Raw genomic sequence first — 21,610 nt, 5'->3', positions numbered from 1 at the left:
CCGGAAGTCCAGAGCGGCTTTGCGGAAGTGCTGCGGCCATGGAGCTGAGCGAGATGTTGTACAACAAGTCCGAGTACATCGAGACGGTGCGGGGCGGGGCCTGGGGTCCGGGTGGAGGGGTTGGGCTCTGGGCTCGGCTCGGCTTGGCTCGGCTCGGCAATTGTCCCTTCTCCCCACAGGCGTCGGGCAACAAGGTGAGCAGGCAATCCGTTCTCTGCGGCAGCCAAAACATCGTTCTCAACGGCAAGGTAAGCAGTGGGACGGGGGAAGGCTGCGTCTGTCACAGCACGGCGCCGCTTCTTGTCTGCCCCCGGTGCTGCAGACGGCAGTGCTTTTGTCCGTGGCTCTGCCTGTGCCTCACCTTGCTTTGTGTGTCTGCTTTGAGCACCACACTGCCACTCTGGAGCATTGTGTGCATTTCTTCGCACAGTCTCCCTGACGTGAGTTTATATAATAACTGCGAACACTAGCAGGTTTCAGCTCACTTATTTCTCTTCCCTTTCTTGTCCAGACAATAGTTATGAATGACTGCATCATCCGTGGTGACCTGGCAAATGTAAGAGTGGGACGGCATTGCGTGGTGAAAAGCCGCAGTGTTATCAGACCACCCTTCAAGAAGTTTAGCAAAGGGTAAGAGGTATTCTTTCTTTAGGGAAGCTGAGGTTGAAATCTATATGCTTACAATATATATTAATTTACCTAAGGTTTGCACGTTCAGAGTGCTATGTTGCTTTGTCAGTAATTTGCATAAATGTCCCTTTAAAGCTCTTCCTCAAATGTTCAGTTTTATCTTAAGAGTTAGCGTTTCCTTCATACTATAATATGGAAAGACTGAAATATTACAATAGGCAGGTGATGAAAGTGTTTCATTTGATCTTTGCTTATTTGCAGGTCTTCCTGTTGCTTATCTTGACCATCCTTTAGAAATACCTGAGAAAAGAGTAGTTACTGTTCAGTCTTCCATAGTGTCAAGACTACATCTGGTATTCCAGATGGAAACAAGAGACTTTGCAATGTGATTTGGGGGTCTAATAACATTGTCAATTAGTTTATATGTTGTACCATCTGAATAAAAGACTCTCCTGTTGCAGGGTTGCTTTCTTTCCTCTCCACATTGGTGATCATGTCTTCATAGAAGAGGACTGTGTTGTCAATGCAGCCCAGATTGGCTCCTATGTCCACATAGGCAAGAACTGTGTCATTGTGAGTACTTTTTCCCGGTCTTTTCTTGAGCCTCTTGAAAGGTTCAAGACTCTTAAGACTTTGTAAGAGAAAGGTATCTGTGCCAACCATCAGGAACAAGTGTACTTCCTGTACCTGTGCCTTTCTTTTCCATCTCCACAGAAAGGGATGCTTTTGGTCTTGCTATTCTGAGGACAGTGGGTAGAACTGATGACTGTTCAGTTGATACTGTTCAAAGAGTCAAGGGCTTGCTCCTCTGTTGTCCCTTTGGCTAATGAGCCTGTCCAGGGATGGTGGCCATCTCATAAAGTACAAGTGCAACTGCGATTCTGTGCAAATATTGCAAAATAGTCAAGGCCACGCTGCTGAATTGGAGAAGCCCTTGCTATGTTACTGCATGACTTGAGTTCTAGTTTGCACACTGTTGTAAGTTAATATGCAGCTGCACATGTGTTAGTCAAAAGCAGACAGATTTTTTTCCCAGAATGTTCCTCAAGATAAAAAAAAAAAGTATATCAGCTCTCAAATGCTGCTGGGAAGAGCATTCAATTTGGGTAGAGTTTTATTTCCATGATCCACTGTGCATGTTTTGAAGAGTTAAGCTTGCTGAAGCTTATCAAATTTATCAGGAATATGCAAAATTATATTTTAAGTACGAATTCTACCTAATCTTTTTTTTTAGGGTCGTAGATGTGTTTTGAAAGACTGCTGCAAAATCTTAGACAACACAGTACTACCTCCTGAAACAGTAGTTCCACCTTTCACAGTCTTTTCAGGCTGCCCAGGTATGCTCCCTCTAATTTTACTTGTACTTGCACAGTGTTCTTCTGCAAGAACACTAATGGTCAAACTCATGTTCTTCTTCTAGGACTCTTTTCTGGTGAGCTCCCAGAATGTACCCAGGAACTCATGATCGATGTTACGAAGAGCTACTACCAGAAGTTCTTGCCACTAACTCAGGTCTAGTAGCCTATTTACCATGTTTCAGAGCAGTAAAGGCACGTAGAAGTATTTTGGGAGCAGAGAGAAGAATATTGTTCAAAAATTCCAGGGCATGGCCCTCTGCTGTTCCTGAACACTTCTGTGAGCATACCTGAACACTAATGGTCGGGCCAAGCAGTCCCCTGTGCAAGCTGCTGTGTCTTGTTGTTTAACCTTTGCATGTTCATCTGAATGTAATTCATCCCATGTTGTCTGAATTGTGCCATTAAATGTTCTGGAGCTGGGAAAGCTGATTCCATTCCCTAAGGCAACATCTCCTCATTGCAATTGGGGAACAAGGCAGAGGTGACAACGTACTCTGCAGCCAAAGCCTGTCTTTTGTCTGTTCTGTTCCTGCCCCAAAGTCAAGGGGGTCCACGTTTGCTCAGAGCAGCCTCCATCCTAGAAAATAAGTGCTGTGTGGCTGACGTGCTTACTATGGGCAGTATTTACCATGGTTCATTAGAGGCAACTCTTTCCTTCATAAAAATACTTGCTGATATGTAAACCTGTTTGTTGAGATTCCTTTTCTCGCTGTGGACCATGATTCTGTCCTGTAGGGCCAGGATATCTTTTATCATCCTGAGATTGACTTTAGGCTGCCTTTATATGCCTTGTCTGTGTCCTGCTTTTGGCTGTGACAAAGTTCATTTTGTTAGTGGTAGTTCACATAGGGCTACATTGATAATACACTGATGTTTTAGTATTTGCTGAGCAGTGCTTACATTCAGTCAAGGCCTTCTGCTTTCTGTGCTGCCTGCCAGTGAGGAGGCTGTGCGAACACAAGAAGCCGGGAGGGGACACAGGACAGCTGACCAAAGAGATGTTCCATGCAATATGATGCAGCCCTGCTCAAGAACAAAAGCTAGAGGGAAAGAAGGATGGGGGAGAGGGAACATTCAGAGTTATGGCATTGGTCTTCCTAAGTTTACAGGTGATGGAGCCTTGCTTTCTTAGAAATGGTTAAATATCCACCAGCCAATGGGAAGTAGTGAATACATTTATTTTTTTGCATTGCTTGTGTGCACAGCTTTATCTCAGCCAGTGAGTTTTCTTACTTTTCCCTGTCTAGTTCTCTCCCTCATACCTCTTGTGGGGTATCAGCAAATGGCTGTGTTGAGATTAAACCACAACAGCCTGACAGGACACTTCTCAGATTTTATTTCTTGAAGCAGTCCCGTGCTCTTGCCCATCCTACAGGGTTAGGACTCTCACAGATGGTGTATGTTCTTTTTCCTGAACACTGCAGACTATAGGGAGCCAAAGGATTTTGGAAAGGAAAGTACCATGCCACTCTCAGAGCTCAGTGCAGCAGAAAGAGTGGGAATCTAAAAGCAGAAATTGAAAGTGGCAGGAAAATGCTGCAATTCTCCCCATTTGTTGCTCATTGTATATATTTGCACAATACATTTTGGTGCTTTTTTTTTTTTTTTTCTTCATTATAAAACTTCAGATGGAGATTCAGACTTCTTGAAAAGAGTGAATCCTTCATTTTGGACAAGTAATGCAGCAGGATTCTTAGTGGGAACAGCTGTGTGCAAGTCAGAGACAGCTCACACTTGCATGTACCTGACACAGTAGTAGACAGCTGGCCAAAAATGAATCTGCCTGTTCTGATTGTGTTTTATTAAAGCTTAACATTGGCCCTCTGTAGCTTTTTAAACTGGGACTCCTGCATGTTGTAGTGTAGCAGTGTGGGGAGGGCAGAATATATATTGATTTGTGGTAGGTGTGCAGCTGAGAGGTCAGCAGCCCTGGAGCCTTCAGCTGTTGTATATCGTGCAAAATGCTGCTATACTTTACATAGCAAACAGCAACACAAGTACTAACGTGCAGAAAACTGCTGTTAATCAAATGTAAAACCACTGTCTGGTTTGTTTGTATTTTTACTGTGCATAAATTAAAGCCTTTTTAGTTGTTCAAGTAACTTAATGTTGTGACTTTTTAAATCAAACTTGAGACCAGAATGAGGTTCCTGTCATGCCTGTGCATACGAGCCACAGCCTCTTGTTCTGTGACTTGCAGGCGTATCACGTCAGTGCATTCAGCATGGTGTGAATCTGCTTTCTGCATCTGAGCTGGTGACTTTCACTAGCAAATGGTTGCAGCGTAGCTGGTTTGTAATGGCTGTGCCACAGAATGAATGCCTTTGCTTCTATTCTTGATGCCAAAGTGAGAATCCTAATGCCTCCTAGGTGACTGTACAGTCCTCTCTTCAGCTCTGAAACTTAGCACTGCTGTTCTAGCAGCACTGCTTCAAGCATTTGGAAATCAGGCCATCCCAGATGGTATGACTCTTTTTGAAAAAAAGCAAGAGCCGAAGCCTGCATGTGTGAGTTGAGGCTGATGTCCCTGTGAAAGTCCCAGTCTTGCCACTTTTTCTACCCGAGTGGAAAAAATACCAGGTTGTAAGTGTTCCTTGTGCTGCATCTGTACTTCAGGCAGTTTTCTAATTTACTTCAACTTCCAAAAATGTTCACTTCCTCCTGTCCAAAATCTTCATTGCCCTTGCAAAAGCTGCTTGTTGAGGGACTATCTGAGGCCTCCTTGCTCACCAGACCAGACAGGTGTTGGCATTTCTGTGAGATCTCCTGCAAGTCAGATACTCTTGTGTTTGTAGTGCCACTCACAAATATTGTTTTGCCCTGTTAGCTTAATGTCAGCCATCTCTGGAGATGTGGGAAGCAGCGCTGCTCTTGGTCAGGGAGGGCTGTGTGTGCTTTGTTGCCATGGTGTCCCTTCAAGGTTTCAACACCACATAGTACACTTCACCGGGATTGCTTGGTCAACGACCACAGAGGGCAGCAGGGAAGCCGGGCGTGGGGTGGGGTGGGGGGGTGGGGGTAGGAGGAGGTGGCTGCCAAATTAAGGAATGCAAGCTTGGGAGTGGAAATGAGACTGCAACTGGAAAAGACACATTTCCATAACCACTTGAGCAGTGCGACTGCAGCGTGCTGAGGGATGTGTAACTACACAGAGCATTATGTGTTTCTCAACATATTCTTCCTTCCAGCAGGCTGACCCAACCCTTCTGCTTTAATTAAAACCTCTTTTATTGTCTCTATTAAGGTGGCCTCTGCCAGGGTTTAAAAAGTCACCACTGAAGATCTCAAATGCTCAGCACTGTTAGCTTTCCTTACATCTGGTTACTTTATCCTGTCCTCTGAAGCATCACTGACCTGGGCTCACCTCCACACCTCTGCCAGCTCTCTCCCACGATGCACCCAGCTAGCCTGTAGCCATTGACACAACTGCAGTATCCGAGGTTCCAGCAAATTGCAAAGCACAGAATATACTGGTCAGGGCCATCAACTCTCTCCTAAAAGAAACAGCTTTCTTTATTGGGAAAGGGAAGCTACAACAGAACTGTCATTTGACTTTCAGCAGGGTGGGACCATGCATGCCTGAAAGGAGAAGGCATGCTCATGGCTAGAGCTGCCCCAGGTGGTTCTTGCATTATTCATGGTTGTTTTCCTTTGGCATTCTATTCTGCTCCAGCAAGTAGCGTGATCAGATTAGGGGACAGGAATGTAAAGTTACTTTTCTCACTAGATGATGTTAGGCTACAGAAGTAAACTCTCCAGGCCTGAGTGCATGCGGTTGGTTGCTGACATTCTCTTTACTAAGTTGTGTTCCACGCGATGGCTGGCAAGGGGAAAAAATAATCAAGGAGGCTGGGTACGATCACACCCACCTGGCAACATGTCATCTCCGTGGCACAGAGGGAGAAACTGAAGAGTATGCCAACAAAACGGATAGGATTCTACACAATAAAAATCGGCAAAGTGTCAAATTCTTGGATCAGTGTGGAAATACATTCTATAAGCAAAATGTTGTCACGTGGAAGCGTCACAACAGCGTGTGTGAAAACAAACTGTGGCGCTGCTGCTTTCGAAGGAAAAGCACATCGAGTACAAGCTAACGTGAATCCCTTTGTGCAGTACTGAAGTGTGGCAGCGTGAAAAGCTGCTCACTGCCCACGGGGAGGGGGAGATGGGCAAAACCGCATCGGGTGATCCAACAGCAGCTCCAGCCCTGGTTCCGCTCCCCACACTGTGCAGGGGCACCCACAGCTCCACCGGTGCTCAGAGCCCCGGCCAGCTGGACCGCGGCTGTGTGCAGGGATGGGGCACCGCCACCTCCGGGCACTTTGCGCCGTTCCTCACAGCCCTCACTGCAAACAGCTCCTTCCTCACGTCCAATATAAATCTCCCGTTTCAGTTTGAAACCGCTTCCCCTTGTCCCATCACACAGAGCCTGCTGCAGTGTCTGTCCCCTCCTTTCTTATAGCCCTCCTTCAGGCGCTCAAAGGCCGCTATCACGTCTCCCCGGAGGTCTGTCAGTGCCTGTCAGTTCTCCCAGGGAGGGGGATCTGCTCGCTGCCCGCAGGCGTTACGGGAGCGGTCTCGGTGCGCGCCAATAAACCGCCGCAGTGCGAGGCGTTCCTCCCGGCCACATGGCGGCGCTCTCTGCCCGCCCCGCCGGCTTCTGTCTCTTTAAGCGCGGCGGGCGGCGTTGCTCCCATGGTGCCCCGCGGCGGGCGGCGTGGATTTTAAATCCTCTCGACCAATGGGCAGCCGTCGCGGGCGCGTAACGCTCGGGGGCCGCGTTTGAATCGGGCGAGCGCTGTCGGTGCAGCGCGTCCCGCACGGCTCTGGTTCCGGCCCCGCTTATCCGCGGCTTCGATAACGCTCCCCGGTCCGGCGGCAGCACGATGAGCGCGGCGGCTGGCAAAGCCCGGCCGGTGGCGGCGGTGGAGCCGGCCCGAGCTGGCGGCGCGGTGGCGGCGGCGGCAGGCAAGGAGGTACCGAAGGTGCTGGTGGACCCGCGGACGCGGCGCAGTTACGTGCGGGGCCGCTTCCTGGGCAAGGGCGGCTTCGCGCGGTGCTACGAGCTGACCGAGGCCGAGAGTCGCGAGGTGTTCGCGGGCAAAGTGGTGCCCAAATCGCTGCTGGCCAAGCCGCACCAGAAGGAGAAGATGTCCATGGAGATCGCCATCCACCGTAGCCTGGCGCACCGCCACGTCGTCGGTTTCCAGGGCTTCTTCGAGGACAACGACTTCGTCTACGTGGTGCTGGAGCTGTGCCGCCGCCGGGTGAGGGCAGGGGGGCGGCGAGCGGGGGGCTGTGCGGGCGCGGCCGGGAGCGGGCTGACCGACGGCCCACGTGCCTTTCTACCCGCAGTCGCTGCTGGAGCTGCACAAGCGGCGGAAGGCGCTGAGTGAGCCCGAGGTGCGCTACTACCTGCGGCAGACCATCCTCGGCTGCCAGTACCTGCACAGCCAGCGCGTCATCCACCGCGACCTCAAGCTGGGCAACCTCTTCCTCAGCGACGACATGGAGGTGAAGATCGGTAGGTGTCGCGGTGCGGTGCCCCTGTGGCCGTCCCGTCCCGCCCGGGTCCTGTCATTGCTCCCATCTTTCTGTCTCTCCCCAAGGTGACTTTGGCCTGGCTACCAAAGTGGAGTACGATGGTGAGCGCAAGAAGACCCTGTGTGGGACCCCCAACTACATTGCCCCAGAGGTGCTGGGCAAGAAGGGGCACAGCTTTGAGGTGGATATATGGTCCATTGGCTGCATCATGTGAGTCAAAATGTCTCCTGCAGGACTGTGAGGTCTCTGCGCCCCACGTCCTGTTGGCCTCTGTAAGGTTTTGGTGTATGCTGTAGTTTTGGACATGCTGTATCCAGCACACTGCCATGGCTGAGCCCTGCTGCCAGCTGGCACCTGACCTTCCTGGTGCTCTGAGCGCATGGGTACGTGTGTGTCTGCAGTCCAATCTGCTACATAGCATAGCTGCCTTGGGCCTTTTTTTCCCCCCAAATGCTCATTTCCTAACTGAAGCTGTCTCCAGAGGTTACTGGATCTCAGCTCTCTTCTCAGTGGTGTAGGAGCCAGACACAGTACTGCAGTTACTATCTCTACTGTGCTTCTAATGCCGAAGGGTTCTGTTCCTTCTGCTAGGGGATTGTCCTTAGGATGAGATTTCTTCTGCACTCAAGTCTTGTCTTTCTGCTGTCTTATGAAAAAAACAACAACAACAAAAAAACCCACCTAACACACTTCTATGTCTACAAACATGCAGGTATACTCTGCTGGTGGGGAAACCGCCTTTTGAAACATCTTGTCTCAAAGAAACATACATCCGAATCAAGAAGAATGAGTATACTATTCCCAAGGTACTGTACTTCTCATGGGTGGATCCATTCATCTTGCAGCTGTTCTTGCACCATCCTGTTTCTGGCACTTAGTGGGCTCTCACATAAGTGAAGCAGCTATTATTCTAGCCAGCTGGGAAAGTGCTGTATCAGTTGATGGCAGAGTGAACCTGTAAGGCCAACTTCTTCTTGAGGGGTCAGCAGCACTCCCTTTGATTCAGGAAAAAAAGCTCTGCCAAAAACTGGGCAGCTGAGCAAGTCTGTTCAATTCTATGTACTGTAGCCACAGATGAAGTCTTGGGCCAAGTCTCCATCTCATCTCACCGCTGTTGATTTGGTCTTGCTGAAGTCAGTTGATTTTAAGCTTTGCATGCTGTCAGGAGACTGCTCTCCGTATCTGTATGGTTCTGTTTCCCAGGCTTGTGTCCTGCTTGCCTGACCCAGAGCCATGCTCTGATCAGAACCTTGTATCTGTTATACTATACAGAGCAGATGCCACTAGTGTGTGCTTGTCCTGCTCGTCTCACAACTCTGCCTGTCTCCTCCTAGCACATCAACCCCATAGCTGCTAACCTCATTCAGAAGATGCTAAGATCTGACCCTGCCACACGCCCAACTATCAACGAGTTGCTGAACGATGAGTTCTTCACATCAGGGTACATCCCCAACCGCCTGCCCACCAGCTGTCTCACTGTTGCACCTCGATTTTCAATCGCTCCCAGCACACTTGAACTGAACGGGCGAAAGCCACTGACGGCACTCAACAAAGGTAAGGGCAGGTGTCTGGAAGTGAGGGCTATGGATTGCAGCGCTGGATGAGAGCCTGCCTGGCCTCTAGCAACATACAGACCCTCCGTGGGGAATGTAGTGCTGCCTCACCTACTCTCCCAGTTCACATGGAAACTAGAACATCTCATGTCTGGGAGTTGTCCTTGCTCTTTGTCCCGAAAGCAGGAAGCAGTTCAGCTATGAGGTGCATAACATGTTTCTTACAGCTAGGGTAGAATCTAAATTGCTGCTTTTAGAAACTTGCAGCTCATGTTTCTGCAATCTTCTCTTTCCCGGCCCAGGACCAGAAAGCCCTGCATTAGAAAACTTGCCTGAAAAGGAAGATGCAGCTGGGCTGCGGGAGGTGGGAGACGCCATTGAGTGTCACTTAGCTGACATGTTACAGCAGCTGACTGCAGTCAACTCAGCTAAACCCTCTGAGAGAACAGCAGTGAGGCAAGGTGAGTCTGGCGATAATCCCACAGGCACTGACCTTTCTGGATAACTTGCTTCTGTCATTGATGCTCTTGGCTGAATTGAGGGACCAACTGACCTCACTTCAACCTGGAAGGCAGAAAAGCAATGCAGAAGCTACTTACCTTCCTCTTGGCCTTGCTTGCTGTGGTGCATGCATAGGATGTCTTGAAATGTCTTCTAACAGACTCCTTTTCTCTTTGCAGAAGAAGCTGAAGACCCAGCCTGTATTCCCATCTTCTGGGTTAGCAAATGGGTGGACTACTCGGATAAGTATGGTCTAGGTAAATAATGTGGTGGCAGTACTTCAGCCTTTTCTAGTTCCTGAAGCAGCTGGTAGAATCTGATTTGTGCTCAGTGTAGGTTTAGTTCTTTAATCGTGATTTTCTAGTCTAGATTTTCCAAGAGCATCACCAGTAACATCATCAAGCACTAAGCAAACACAGAGTAGTGGCCACTGAATATCCACCCTGGCAACACTAAGGGTGCATGCAGCATGATCCTGTGGATCCAGAGTGGCTAGCATGTGTACTCAATGTAGGAGTTGAAGTTGCTTATGCAGCAGATAATGCAACAAGGGAGGTTGACAAATTCAGAGGAGGAAAAAGTGCCATCTAGATCTCTGTAAAAAGGAGCATCTTTAAAATTGGTGAGGTGGCCTTCAGGGACGCCCAGATGACAAATATTCCAGCTCTGTATTTCATGTCACCAAGGGTCCCACACGTGGAAGTCTAACAGGCTTTATTTTGAACTAGGTTATCAGCTGTGTGACAACAGTGTTGGAGTTCTCTTCAATGACTCCACTCGTCTTATTATGTACAGTGATGGGGACAGCTTGCAGTACATTGAGCAAAACAACACCGAGTCCTACTTCACTGTGAGATCCTGCCCTTCTGCCTTGAACAAGAAGGTCAGTCCAGAGGACAGGAGCCCTTGTTGGTGGGTGGCTGTTTCCGGTGAGACTTCTGCAGGTCTTTGCTATCAGGGTAGACACTGGGGAAAAACATCTATAACTTGGGGTTACTTGCATTCAGCAGGCTTTCTATTGGCTGGTAAAATGTGACCCAAAAGAGAGATGCTGGCAGCTTTCACTGTTTGTTCCTAGTTGTTAACTGAGGCTCATTTCTGAGCAGCTTCACAGAAATAAGCTCTTATAAAGCTTGCATGCACTGAAGCATTCAGCAAAGTGAGTCTTGTACTCAGACAGCAAAGTTAATTCTGGTGGTACTTGAGAATTTGCAGTAGGTTGTGCGGTGACCCCTTAAGCTCTGAAAGATGTAAGAAGTCTCTGAATTTGTGGTAGCAGTTCTTAATCTCTCCAGATAACAGGGCTCATCCTCAGCCTGTCCATTCACAGCCTGTTCTATTTGCAGATAACACTACTGAAATACTTCAGGAATTACATGAGTGAGCACTTGCTGAAGGCAGGTGCCAACATTACACCTCGGGAAGGAGATGAGCTGGCACGTTTACCCTACCTCTGCACGTGGTTCCGGACCCGCAGTGCCATCATCCTGCACCTCAGCAATGGCACTGTGCAGATCAACTTCTTTCAGGTGAGGCTGTTGTGCTGACTTGCTACATTCAGTGCCGTATGGCAGGCTGGTGATCCCTGCAGGCAGTTATAGCCTGAGCTGAAGCTCTGCCCAGTGAACGTAGCACTAGAAGGCTCCTTGCTCTGCTTGCTGGTATTTAAACCATCCAGCCACTCCTAGCTCAAGCGGTTGTTTCCTTTAGCAGGAGTAAAACTGCACAGTTGGTGCAGCATGAACGTTTCCCTTTGATTCGCTCTGAGTAAGAGCTTTCTTACTGCAGCAGTGTTGTGCTTTGTCAGCATGCTGCTGGCCTGCAGTTGGGTTGACCTTGCTGTGACGGTTCATCTGAAGGACCATTTCACTGTGGAGCAATGTGCTCAGGGTAACCTTGTGTTCCCTCCCCACAGGACCACACCAAAGTCATCCTGTGCCCTCTAATGGCCGCTGTCACATACATAGATGAGAAACGGGACTTCCGCACATACAAGCTGAGCCTCATTGAGGAGCACGGGTGCTGCAAGGAGCTGGCCAGCCGACTACGCTACGCTCGCACCATGGTGGAGAAGCTCCTCGGTTCAAAATCTGGCTCAGCCCGTGTGAAATCCTCCGTTTAGGCTTTGGTTTTGATGGAACCAACATCTGTGCCAAACCGGCTCAGCTGTGGACGGGGAAGTCTATTAGCATCCCTTGTACTGTAACCTGCCATCACACAGCTGGGCTCCTGCTGCTGGGTATGTTCCAGTTGCCCCCAGGGAGCCCCTGATGCTGTGATGATGGTGCTGTGTTTACTGTGAGTGGTGCACGAAGGGGTTTCTTGCTCCTCCCAATACAAAGTATTTTTAAAAATTACTTATATAGTCTTTTTTTTTTTTTTTTTTTTTTCTTAACTTTTCAAAGCCAAAAGCCTGACTCAAAAACCAACCCTCTTGTTGGAGGTTCCTGGGCCTTCTAATGAGATAAAGTGTGGGGTTCTCCCCAGAACTATCATGTAAGTTTTGTACATGTCTGTGGCATGATGCTCTGGACTTGTTTCCTTTTGTTGCAGCACAACTAAGATATTTAACATGCCCAGGTTGAGACTGAGCAATCTGCATTTTAATACTGAATTTGTTCTACATGAAAACTAAACTTTTGTATATTGCATAACTTGATTAAAGATTGTTCTTTGGAGTGTCCAGCCTCTCTTGGTTCCTTGGCAGGGAAGCAGCAGCATGTTGCTTCTGGATTCTTCTTGACCAAGACCTCTTCCACAAGCTCTTTCCCCCCCCCCCCCCCCCCCCCCCCCTTGAACAAGCCCTGGACTTGTTCTTTGGCAATGCCAAAAAATAGAGAACAGCCCTGGGCCTTATTGCAGGAGGAAGTCAGTTCTATGCCTCTCCCTCTTCTGTTTGATCAGAGCTTTTGATTATATTTCATGTTGTGGATACTTTGCTAACAGTGTAGTCACGTGAGTGCTGCAGCAGTCCAGTGCTGATGGCTGGCACCTACTGGTGCTCTTGTTTAAAGCAGGATGAGCTTTTTTTTTTTATTATTTTTTATAACATTTTGTATAAAATGTTCATGGCTATACAGTGTTCTGAAGATAAACCAGGCACAGATGCCTTGTTACCTATGTAACAAGATCACGTACCACAGCAAAAAGAGGAATGGGCCTGCACAAACCCAGCTTGCTGTCTGCACTGTGCTGGGGGCCTCGAGCCTCCCCCTGGGGCTGGCAGACCCCATGCAATGAGTGAGGCCAAGGCCCTGGGACAGATGCTGAGCACTGATCTGTGTGCTGTCAGCTGGGGACAAGGACTGTGTCCAGGGTCAGCACTGTGCTATCAGTCCTTCTGCTCCCATCTCTGTGTTAAGCATGCAGACAGCTGCTTCCCCAGGAGGGAACAAGGCTGCTGATCTGAAGAGCAACCTGTGGGCTCCAGCAGCTGAGCTGCAGTGCTTCCAGCTGTTCTCAGGAGAATGCTTTTTTTTCCTTCCCTGGCTTAAAATACTATATCTGCAGTAGAGAATTTTTATTCTCTGGTCTCCAGGCTCCTATGTCTGACCCTGAGGTTTTGCAAAGACAGAAGCTCCTGTGGGTTTGGCAGACCCTGCACACACCACACGGTGTCTGTGTCCTCATCTCACCCTGTCCAACTCTGTGGGGAGAAGGATGCCAGGAGGTTCTGGGGCCTCCAGGAGGATAGCTGCTGCCGAGTCCCATACAGGCGAGCCCCAAAGGTCGATGCTCCAGCAGCCGGGGGCACGAGGAGCGGTGCTGCAGCCACGCTGACCTTGCTCACCTCCCTGTGCCCCCCAGCTCAGAGCTGTAGTAGGGGTGGAAGAGCCGCTCATGGGCACAGAGCTGCATGGCACTGTGTGTGTGCAGCAGCAGCCGGGGGAAGCGGGAGGTGAAGTACTGCACGAAGCCATCGGGGACGGAGCCCAGCGCCTCACGGACCTCAGTGGGCAGCTCATGGTAGTGGTGCTTCTGTGGGAGAAGAGGGGTGTGAGGGATGGCAGGGCAGTGCAGGCTGGGGGGCAGGCAGGACGTACCTTGTTCCTCATGGCACGCAGCAGGTCACGCACTGAGCCGCCCTTGTAAGTGCGGAATTTGCGCAGGTCTGTGGGGAAAGCAGACGAGAGGGTGAGGTGAGAGCCGGGGGCATAGCCCCACAGCCATGGGGTTCTGCTCTGCACTGCCTGCACCTCTGTCTCCTCTAGCGTTTGGCTGCGGGGCCCTCTGGCACCTGGAACATTCCATTCCATGCATATTCCCACATTGGCATGGCACGTGGCCAGTGCTTCTTACCCATCTGCAGTGGCAGGGAGATGTGCATCCTCCAATTTGTCCTCACCACAGCACGGCCACCTGCCTCCAGCGCTGTCACCAGGGCCCCCTCGGCCGGCTCCTTCTCCACGCGGTCGCTGACGTCCTGCACCATGCAATGGGGATGTGTAGGTGAGATTAGAGAAAGAAATTCATTGCCCACACTGTAATGCAGTGCCCGGTGCACACCTGAAAGAACTGCAGCTGCTTCTCTGCGCTCCAGAAGAAGGGGTGCATGAGGACAGCAGGGGCTGAGGGGCGCTTCTGGGGTTCACTGCTGAGCATGGATGTGATCAGTTCCCTGGCCACAACCTTGTCTGGTGCACGGAACAGAACAAAGCGGTGGTGGCACGAGGACAGGCAGAGGGTTCAGAGCAGGGCAGGCACTGCAGGTACCCACTGCAGCCTCACCATGCACATCCTCCTGCAGGCAGGGTAGCTGGCAGGCACCTGCCAGGATGTTGGCCTGGCGCCGCAGGCTGTCCCCAAAGGGGTGCTGCCCTCCTGACACTACGTAGTAGAAAACACAGCCAGCAGAGAAGATGTCCACTGCGCACGTCTGCAAGACACAGGCAGGAGATGGGCCCCTCACAGCCCATGACAGCTGCAGCCATGCCAGACAAACACAGCAGAGCAGTTGCTGCCCTCAGCACCCACATGAACTGACCCAAGCACAAGGCTCACTGGGACAAGCAGGTGTGCAACCTCCACCTGCTCCATGTTTGCCAAAGCAGAGCCAAGAAGCAGAGGGATGAAGTAGCATTCCTGCTCCATGAGTCTCTGCCATTGCATTGGGAAGGAGCAATGCAGCAGAAAAGCTGCTTGAGGGAGCCCTGACACTGAGCACTGCTGTTCTGGGGCTGCATTTTGCTCCCACAGCTCTGGTCTGAATCGTGCATTTCAGCAGCACACTGCAAGCAAGGAGGAGGCAGCAGGGGGAAAGCTGGTGAGCGCTAAGCAGGACACATGGCTCACTGACAGGGTTCTCCTTTGGTGCCTCCTGCAGCACCTCGGGTGCGATCCAGCCCTCAGTGCCAGGGATGCCAGAGCGCAGGCTGAAGCTGTGCCGCCCGCCCTGCAGCTTCTTGCACAGCCCAAAGTCAGAGATGACGGCTCGGATCTGTCCGTGGCTGTTGGGGACGGAGATGAGGATGTTGCAGGGCTTCAGGTCACGATGAACTGCAAGAAGCGGGTTGCAGCATTACCCGCAGGTGGTGCTGCAGCTGCAGGGCTGAGTCAGGGGATGCTGCTGTGATGGCTGAGAACAGGACACGGTGCCCTGATGGATGCCATCCACAGGGATGCCGCTGCCTCACCGATGCTGAGCGAGTGCAGGTGCGCCAGCCCTGACATGGTCTGGTGCAGGACAGACACCGGGTCCAGGCTGCGCCGATCAAAGGTGGGGCTCTCCACATACTGCAACCAGAGAGGCAGAGAGGTGAGCTGGGGCTGGTACTGAAGCAAACAGGACACAGCTGGAGAGGAGGAATGTCAGGTGTGTGAGCTCACAGGGAGGCCATTCGCCCAAGGCTTGCCATGCTCAGGGTGCTTGCAGCACACGGCATAGGGGGACTGCGTGCTCACCTCCTGCAGCGTGGCAGAGCAGAGCTCAATAGCGATGTAGTGGAACTGCCTGTCCTTCTCAGTGCAGAAGTAGCGCACGACATGTGGGTGCTCGTCTGACTCCTGCAGCAGCCGCACCTCACGGTCCACGAGGTGGAAGCACTCGGGCAGAAGGCGCTTCACTGCCACATTCCGGCCTTCAAACTGCCCCCTATGTGCAGATGGAGAGAGATGGCCGGGCACCAGGCAATGCCACAAACCCCCCAGCACGGGAGGGATGCCCAGAGCTGTACACCAGAGGATCAGCTAAGGTTTTCTGTAGGAAAATCACACCCCTCACTGTGCTGGAGGCTCTGGGCCGACACATAGGCAGGGGCCATCTGCCCATAGTGACAGCAGAAAGGCTCCCAGTGCCACAAACCCACCTGAAGACGAAGGTCCCTCCTGCTCCATGGCCCAGCACATCCTTGGGGTTAAAGGAAACCTTCCCAACGACAACCACGTCGGGCTCCACTTCTGCAGAGAAATGCAGACACCCTGCAGCCTTCCAGCATTACTCCTCTGTGAAGGACATTGGTTCAGTACTTACCTGCAGACACTGCCGGCTTCTTGCTCACTGTCCCATTCACCAGCTCCGTGGGGGCACAGGGATCAGAAGTTGGCTGCAGCCCAGGTGCACTTCCCCTGCTTCCTGCTGGCTGTTTGGGTGCTGCAGGGATGCCCTCACCGGAACTGCGATGTGGGAGCAGCATCTCCTGCTGTTGCTGCTGCAAGAGCTGAATCTGCTTCTCCAGTTGCTGCTGCTGCACCTCGTGCTGCTTCTGCAGCTTCTGAAGCACAAAGGAGGAATCCTCTCAGCTGCTGCCAGCACCCATGTCCTTAGCATACCTGTGGCTCCTCGCTCTGTGAGGCGTTATCAGTAGCATCCCACGCACCATGACGAGGAGCAGCAGGACCCCACCGCCCAGCAGCGCTGTGCCAACAGCAGCCAGCAGCAGGTCCCAATCACCAGAATCTGGGTACACCTCTGTTTGCTCTCTATGGCCAGGCTCAGGTTGGGTGTGCCCCTCACTGCCCCGCAGAGCCAGTTCCTCCACACTGCTGGGGGCCAGGAACTGCAGGAGGGGATACTGGGTTACAACAGCACCCACAGCTCCTTCTCTTCCCAGCTATTCCCAAAGCTGAGAGACCCACAGGCCCTCCCTGACACCATGCACTGGGACACCATGCAACCTATGCACCTCTGAAGGCCTGAGGTGCCCTCAGCACAGCAGTGATACACAGTGCTTCGCCACTCACATCATCAAACACAGTCCTGGCAGGAGAGCTGCGGGGAATGATGGTTTCTGTTGCCTTCCTCAGGTTCTCAGGGAAAGCTCTGAGCATGGTGGTGTGCACCACGGGAGGCAGCTCATGGTGCCCTGGGGTGGGGGAAAGCAGAGCTGAGAGCTGTAGCTGCACAGCAAGGCAACTCCCATGACTGTGAGCAGCCACACACCTATCAACAGCCACTGGTTGTGCAGTGCGGTGATGCTGCCCTGTGGGTACTTGACATCGGTGCTGGGGGTGATCTCACACTCTCCTGACTCTCTCATGGTCACGTCATCCGTGGTGGGGCCATCAATCCTGGCCAGCGTGATGCCCTGTGGCTGCAAGATGGGGCAATGGGGATGAGGTGCACACGCAGCATGGCACGGGTATTCAGATACTCACCACCAGTGCTACACTGCTGTGCACCAGGGAGGTCAGGGCATAGAAGCTGGCTGCGTGCTTCCCCACGTACAGCGCTGGCCTGCAATGTGGGTGCAGCATCAGCTCAGTGGGACAGGCAGGCTTGAGAACCCCAGTGCCACTGCTTGTCACTGCTGTGACCCTCTGGCATCCTGCGTCCCTCGAGGTGGTGGCAGCCGTGACAGTGCTTCGCTCACACTAAGCCACCACCCAGAGCCGCCCCAGCGGGACCCCACGCCGCGTCACCTACAGCAGCTGGGTCTTGGTGGCCGTGAAGTCCTTCATGCTCTGGTGTCCCCAGCGGGCGAGGTGGATGTCCTGTGAATGGAAGGTCAGGTAGCGCAGTGTCTCCATGGCCAGGTTGAGGTGGGGGACACGCCGCAGGCTGTCCTGGTGCCACACATAGATGCCAACCACGGGTGAGTCATAGTTCTGTGCCCACAGCACCTCGCCGCTCTCCTTGTCCAGTGTCACCACCAGCCCATCCCCGCTGGAGGCAAAGTGAGACATTTCTGGATAGACACAGAGGGGGAGGCAATGTAGAGGTGCTGCCTGTGTGGCTGCATCCCCCTGCCTGTGTCAAGCACTGTGGACTTGGGTGACCTTATGCATCCCGCAGCTCCACAAGTGTCCTGCAAGGCACAGCAATGGGCTGAGGGAACTGTCTTTGCCAGAGAAACACATGTTTCTCTGTCCCAGAGCCATGGCTCCATCTCTGCCAGGCAGGTGAACCCTAGCACAACACAGCACAGCATGGCACAGCAACCGCATTCCCCAGCAGCCATGGCAGCCCAGGTCTCAGCTGCAGCAGCACCACGGCACAGCCAGTGTGGGCAGGGCTGGTGACACTCACTGTAGGGGTAGGACTCCTCGTAGAGCGGTGCCGAGTAGTCAGAGTAGGTGGCATTCCAGCGCAGCTCCCTCGTCTTGGTGTCGTACATGGTGATGACATACTCTGGGGTGAGAGCAGAGCAGCACAGTCACTGTGTGCCATGGGGACGATGCCTTGAATGTGGAGGGGAAATGCTGACATCCCAGGAGCTGCCAGCACGAAGACAGTGCCAGCCCCAGCACACTGGTAGCACTGAACCCAACATCAAAGTGTGCTGCTGGAAAAAAACAGACTCTCCACTCTTTTGCCACTTCCAAAGGGACAGCAGAGCCTGCTGCTGGCAGCAGTCACACAGATCACTCTGGATGGCAGCAGCCCCCATGGAGGCAGTGGCACAGCCCAGCACCCCGTGGGACCCGCAGGGTGAGGGAGGGGAGGACAGCCTTACGTGTGCGGCCGATGTAGAGCAGTGGGCTGGAGGGACACACCCCATCCCAGGCCTCTGTTGAGAGCGTGGTCTGCTTCTCCCCTGACTTGGGGTCCACAATGAACCAGGTGTCCTGCTTCTTCCCTGCCAATGAGAGCACACTTTGCCCTACAGCTCTGCAGCGCTGCTCTCCCTCTCAGCAGCAGCCTCCTCCCCACCTCTCCCAGCCCACAGCCACACACCCATGAGCTCCCCCCACTCCCTCCCTGCAGTTCCACACTCACACATCAGGCACTTTTCCCAGCAGCAGTGCTGTCCAAGCTCCCGTACCTGTGTAGAGCACCCCGTCCGAGCTGCGGCACGGTGATGACTGGACCAGCTCTGGGATGGTGAATGGCAGCTTCTACAACACAGAGAGCATGTGGCCTCAACTCCACAGCCAGCCCAAGCTGCAGCCTCCCTGCACCCAGAGCTGGGCTGGGATGCTCCCAGAAAGCACAGCCCAGCACAGCTGTGCCATCCCACGCCACACAACCAATACATCGTGGTGTCAAGGACCAGCAGCTGCCACAGCCCAGGGAAGCAGAGGGGACAGGTCAGCCACAGCCCCCCACTCACCATCAGGCCTTCTTTTTTCTTCCCTCCCAGGATGTATAGGCTGCCATCATTGGGGTCTGGCAGAAACGCTGGTCTGAAAAGTGGGAGAACAACATGTGAACTGCACCCAACCTCTGGGAACACATCAATGGCTGAGCAGGTGATGCAGTAAGAAAACTCCTCCAGCAGTCGTACTGGACGGTTCCTTCCTGCCTAACAGCCTGTCTGGCAGGACAGCAATACTCACTCTGTGACATAGACCGGCACCTGCAGAATGGGATCTGAAAAAGAGAGTGAAACACCACGTCAGCAGCCTCACCCCTCGCAGGGGACAGCGTGGCAGTGTTTACACACGGCCATGTGCTGGCATGCTTAGGGCAGACCTATTTGCATGTCAGACCCAGAATAGTCACAGCCAGCAGCACAGCCAATGCTCTCTGCCAGCAGCCATGCAGGGACAGAGCTGTGCCCGGCAGCCCTGGGGTGTGCACAGAGCTGTGGGTGAGCCCTGGGCTGCCACTCACCGTCCTTCAGGGTCCACCTGACATCGCCGGTGCTCTTACTGACTGCATGGAGGTTTCCATCCAGCGTTGATATGAAGAGCAGAGTTTCTGGGACAGTCACTGCGCTATCTTTGAGGCACTGTGGGCAGAAATTGGGGCCTCAGGGCACGGATGGACTGAGGATGAGCCTGGTGCCGTGCCACCCAACAGCACTGTGCCACCTTGTAGAACCTGTGCCATCCGATAGCACTGTGCTGTGTGGATCTCAGAGAGCAGCAGGAGAGCAAGCTGCAGGGAAGCAGACCGAGGTCCTCCCTGCTCCCAGGTGAAGAAAACCTTTTGTGCCGAGCACAGCACACCCAGCCATCAGGTCTGTGATACGGAATGGCAGAGGACGACATCTGCTAAGAGGTGCTGTCCTTTATGAATGGGTGGCAGAAGTGCCAAACCGCTGGTGCTCTGGGGCATGCTGTGCCTGCAGGGCTGGCTGCGGGGTGACTGTCCTGCTGTCCCCACGGCCCCTCCTGAAGTTGACACATGCAGCCTGGCCACCAGCTCCTTCCAGAAGCAAACTTGTTGGGCGAGTTTTAATGCCAGAAGTGCAACTAATGGTGCAGGCTCTCACAGCCGTGCGCTTCAGCTGCCTTTATGATAAAGGACCAATGGCAAACCTACTGTGAAAAAGGGAACTGCTGTTTCCGTGTGCCGTGTCCACATTCGCAAACGCCAGCTCACCGCCGCGCTCACCCTCTGGCCTCGCCCCATCGGCAAACAGGATGGGGACGGGAGCGACGCGGCACAGGAAGCGCACGGACAGCACCTGCTGCCCGACTGCACACCGACGCTCGGTGCACGGGACCCCGGCTGCTCATCCCACCGCTGCACCGGCTCTGACCCGCAGCTCACCACGTCCTCGGCCGTGAACCAAACACAGGGCTCAGCCTGAGGACCCGGCCAGGCTAAAGAGCAGGACCCAGCGCAACTCCTGGCCGCGGAGCTGCTGGGTGCCCATCCGCAGCACACAGCGGCGGTCGCAGCGGGGCCGACTGATGCGTCATCCCCGGGGACCTCCCGCAGAAATCCATCCCGGTGGCGCGGCACTGAGGGCCGTCGGGGGGTCCGGAACCGACACCTCCGCCCCCGCAGAGCCGCGGATGTCACTGCCGCAGCCTCCCTCCGTCCCTCCGACATTCCCTCGGCCCCCCCAGCTCCGTCCCTCTTTTCTCCTTCTGGCACCCTCCGCTCCCGCACTCGGCCGTCCCACGGCAGCTTTCCGCGCACCCCTCAGCGCCGCTCGCGGAACCACGCGCCCCGCTCAGCCCCGCTCACCCCGTACCTGCGCGGGCGGCGCGCGGAGCAGCACGAGGAGCAGCAGCAGCTCGGAGAGCAGCGCGGCGGGGCCGCTCATGGCCCGGGCATGCCGGGGGCACAGCGCGGGGCCGGGCGGGGCCACGCTATCGCCCGAGAGGCGGCAGGGCCGGGCCGGAACCAGGACGCGGTTTCCTCCCCGCCGCCCCCTCCCGGCCCGGGGCGGCCGTACGGGGACGGGGCGGGGGGTGGGCGGTCCGGGCAGCGCCTCCGGGAGCTGCGCCGCGCCGTGCCGATACGCTGGGCTGCCTCTCCTGCGGCAGCGCCCGGGATCTGATGCGCAAAGACACTCTGGAGGGGAAGGGGAGCGCGCGCAGATCCCCCCTCCCGACCCTGCAGATTATGACATTGCCCCTTATGATTTACAGCGCGCCTCGATATCGCGCTGAAGGGACGTTACTCCATCTGACGCACGTATGTTATCATCTGCGCTGAACTTCATTGCGGCACTAACGCTGTAAGTTTACCTCATCCCATTCTTCCTCCTCTCGCTCGACGGGGAGGGGGGGAAGTTTCTAAAGCCAGTAACAAACACGGGACAGCACATGCTAAGCTTTGAGAGCCAGGGCTGTAGGGGCATCTGCTTTTTGGGGGCTGACCCTGCCCATATAAGGATACTGGCTGGGCACACTCAGCACAATACGGGCATCCTATGAACTAAACCAAGGCTGTAGCCTACGGGT

The 21,610-nt window shown here is 53.6% G+C and overlaps 3 protein-coding genes across 5 annotated transcripts; 2 read left to right on the top strand and 1 right to left on the bottom strand.

The window, feature by feature from the left end:
• Nucleotides 1-17: 17 nt before the first annotated feature.
• Nucleotides 18-5,970, top strand: DCTN5 (dynactin subunit 5). The gene is made up of 7 exons (XM_048961845.1): nt 18-86; nt 180-248; nt 512-630; nt 1,092-1,203; nt 1,865-1,967; nt 2,051-2,142; nt 5,233-5,970. Exons 1-7 carry the CDS (start codon nt 39-41, stop codon nt 5,251-5,253), a joined length of 564 nt encoding a protein of 187 aa, XP_048817802.1. The 5' UTR covers nt 18-38; the 3' UTR covers nt 5,254-5,970.
• Nucleotides 5,971-6,738: 768 nt separating this feature from the next.
• Nucleotides 6,739-12,268, top strand: PLK1 (polo like kinase 1). Its single transcript, XM_048961240.1, has 10 exons — nt 6,739-7,258; nt 7,347-7,515; nt 7,601-7,745; nt 8,248-8,341; nt 8,870-9,089; nt 9,391-9,549; nt 9,769-9,846; nt 10,318-10,472; nt 10,936-11,118; nt 11,505-12,268. Exons 1-10 carry the CDS (start codon nt 6,878-6,880, stop codon nt 11,709-11,711), a joined length of 1,791 nt encoding a protein of 596 aa, XP_048817197.1. The 5' UTR covers nt 6,739-6,877; the 3' UTR covers nt 11,712-12,268.
• Nucleotides 12,269-13,094: 826 nt separating this feature from the next.
• ERN2 (endoplasmic reticulum to nucleus signaling 2) lies at nt 13,095-21,120 on the bottom strand. Of its 3 annotated transcripts, XM_048961236.1 has the most exons (23): nt 20,896-21,119; nt 19,581-19,698; nt 19,304-19,337; nt 19,078-19,150; nt 18,790-18,862; nt 18,481-18,603; nt 18,054-18,155; nt 17,615-17,712; nt 17,451-17,518; nt 17,183-17,261; nt 16,968-17,118; nt 16,769-16,890; nt 16,405-16,584; nt 16,059-16,299; nt 15,895-15,985; nt 15,491-15,680; nt 15,223-15,322; nt 14,886-15,085; nt 14,318-14,465; nt 14,096-14,223; nt 13,889-14,012; nt 13,633-13,700; nt 13,095-13,567 (listed from the first exon to the last, which is right to left on the bottom strand). In XM_048961236.1, the coding sequence occupies exons 1-23, from the start codon at nt 20,965-20,967 to the stop codon at nt 13,376-13,378; spliced, it is 2,775 nt and encodes a 924-aa protein (XP_048817193.1). In that variant the 5' UTR covers nt 20,968-21,119; the 3' UTR covers nt 13,095-13,375. The 3 variants fall into 3 exon arrangements, with proteins under 3 accessions (XP_048817193.1, XP_048817192.1, XP_048817191.1); XM_048961235.1 differs by having other exon boundaries at nt 16,968-17,112; nt 17,451-17,712; nt 20,896-21,120; XM_048961234.1 differs by having other exon boundaries at nt 17,451-17,712; nt 20,896-21,118.
• Nucleotides 21,121-21,610: the final 490 nt, after the last annotated feature.

Source organism: Lagopus muta, chromosome 15 (assembly GCF_023343835.1).
Source record: "Lagopus muta isolate bLagMut1 chromosome 15, bLagMut1 primary, whole genome shotgun sequence".
Classification (NCBI taxonomy): Eukaryota; Metazoa; Chordata; class Aves; order Galliformes; family Phasianidae; genus Lagopus; species Lagopus muta.
The sequence above is the reverse complement of the archived record's forward strand: the minus strand, read 5'-3'. Positions and strand labels throughout refer to the sequence as shown.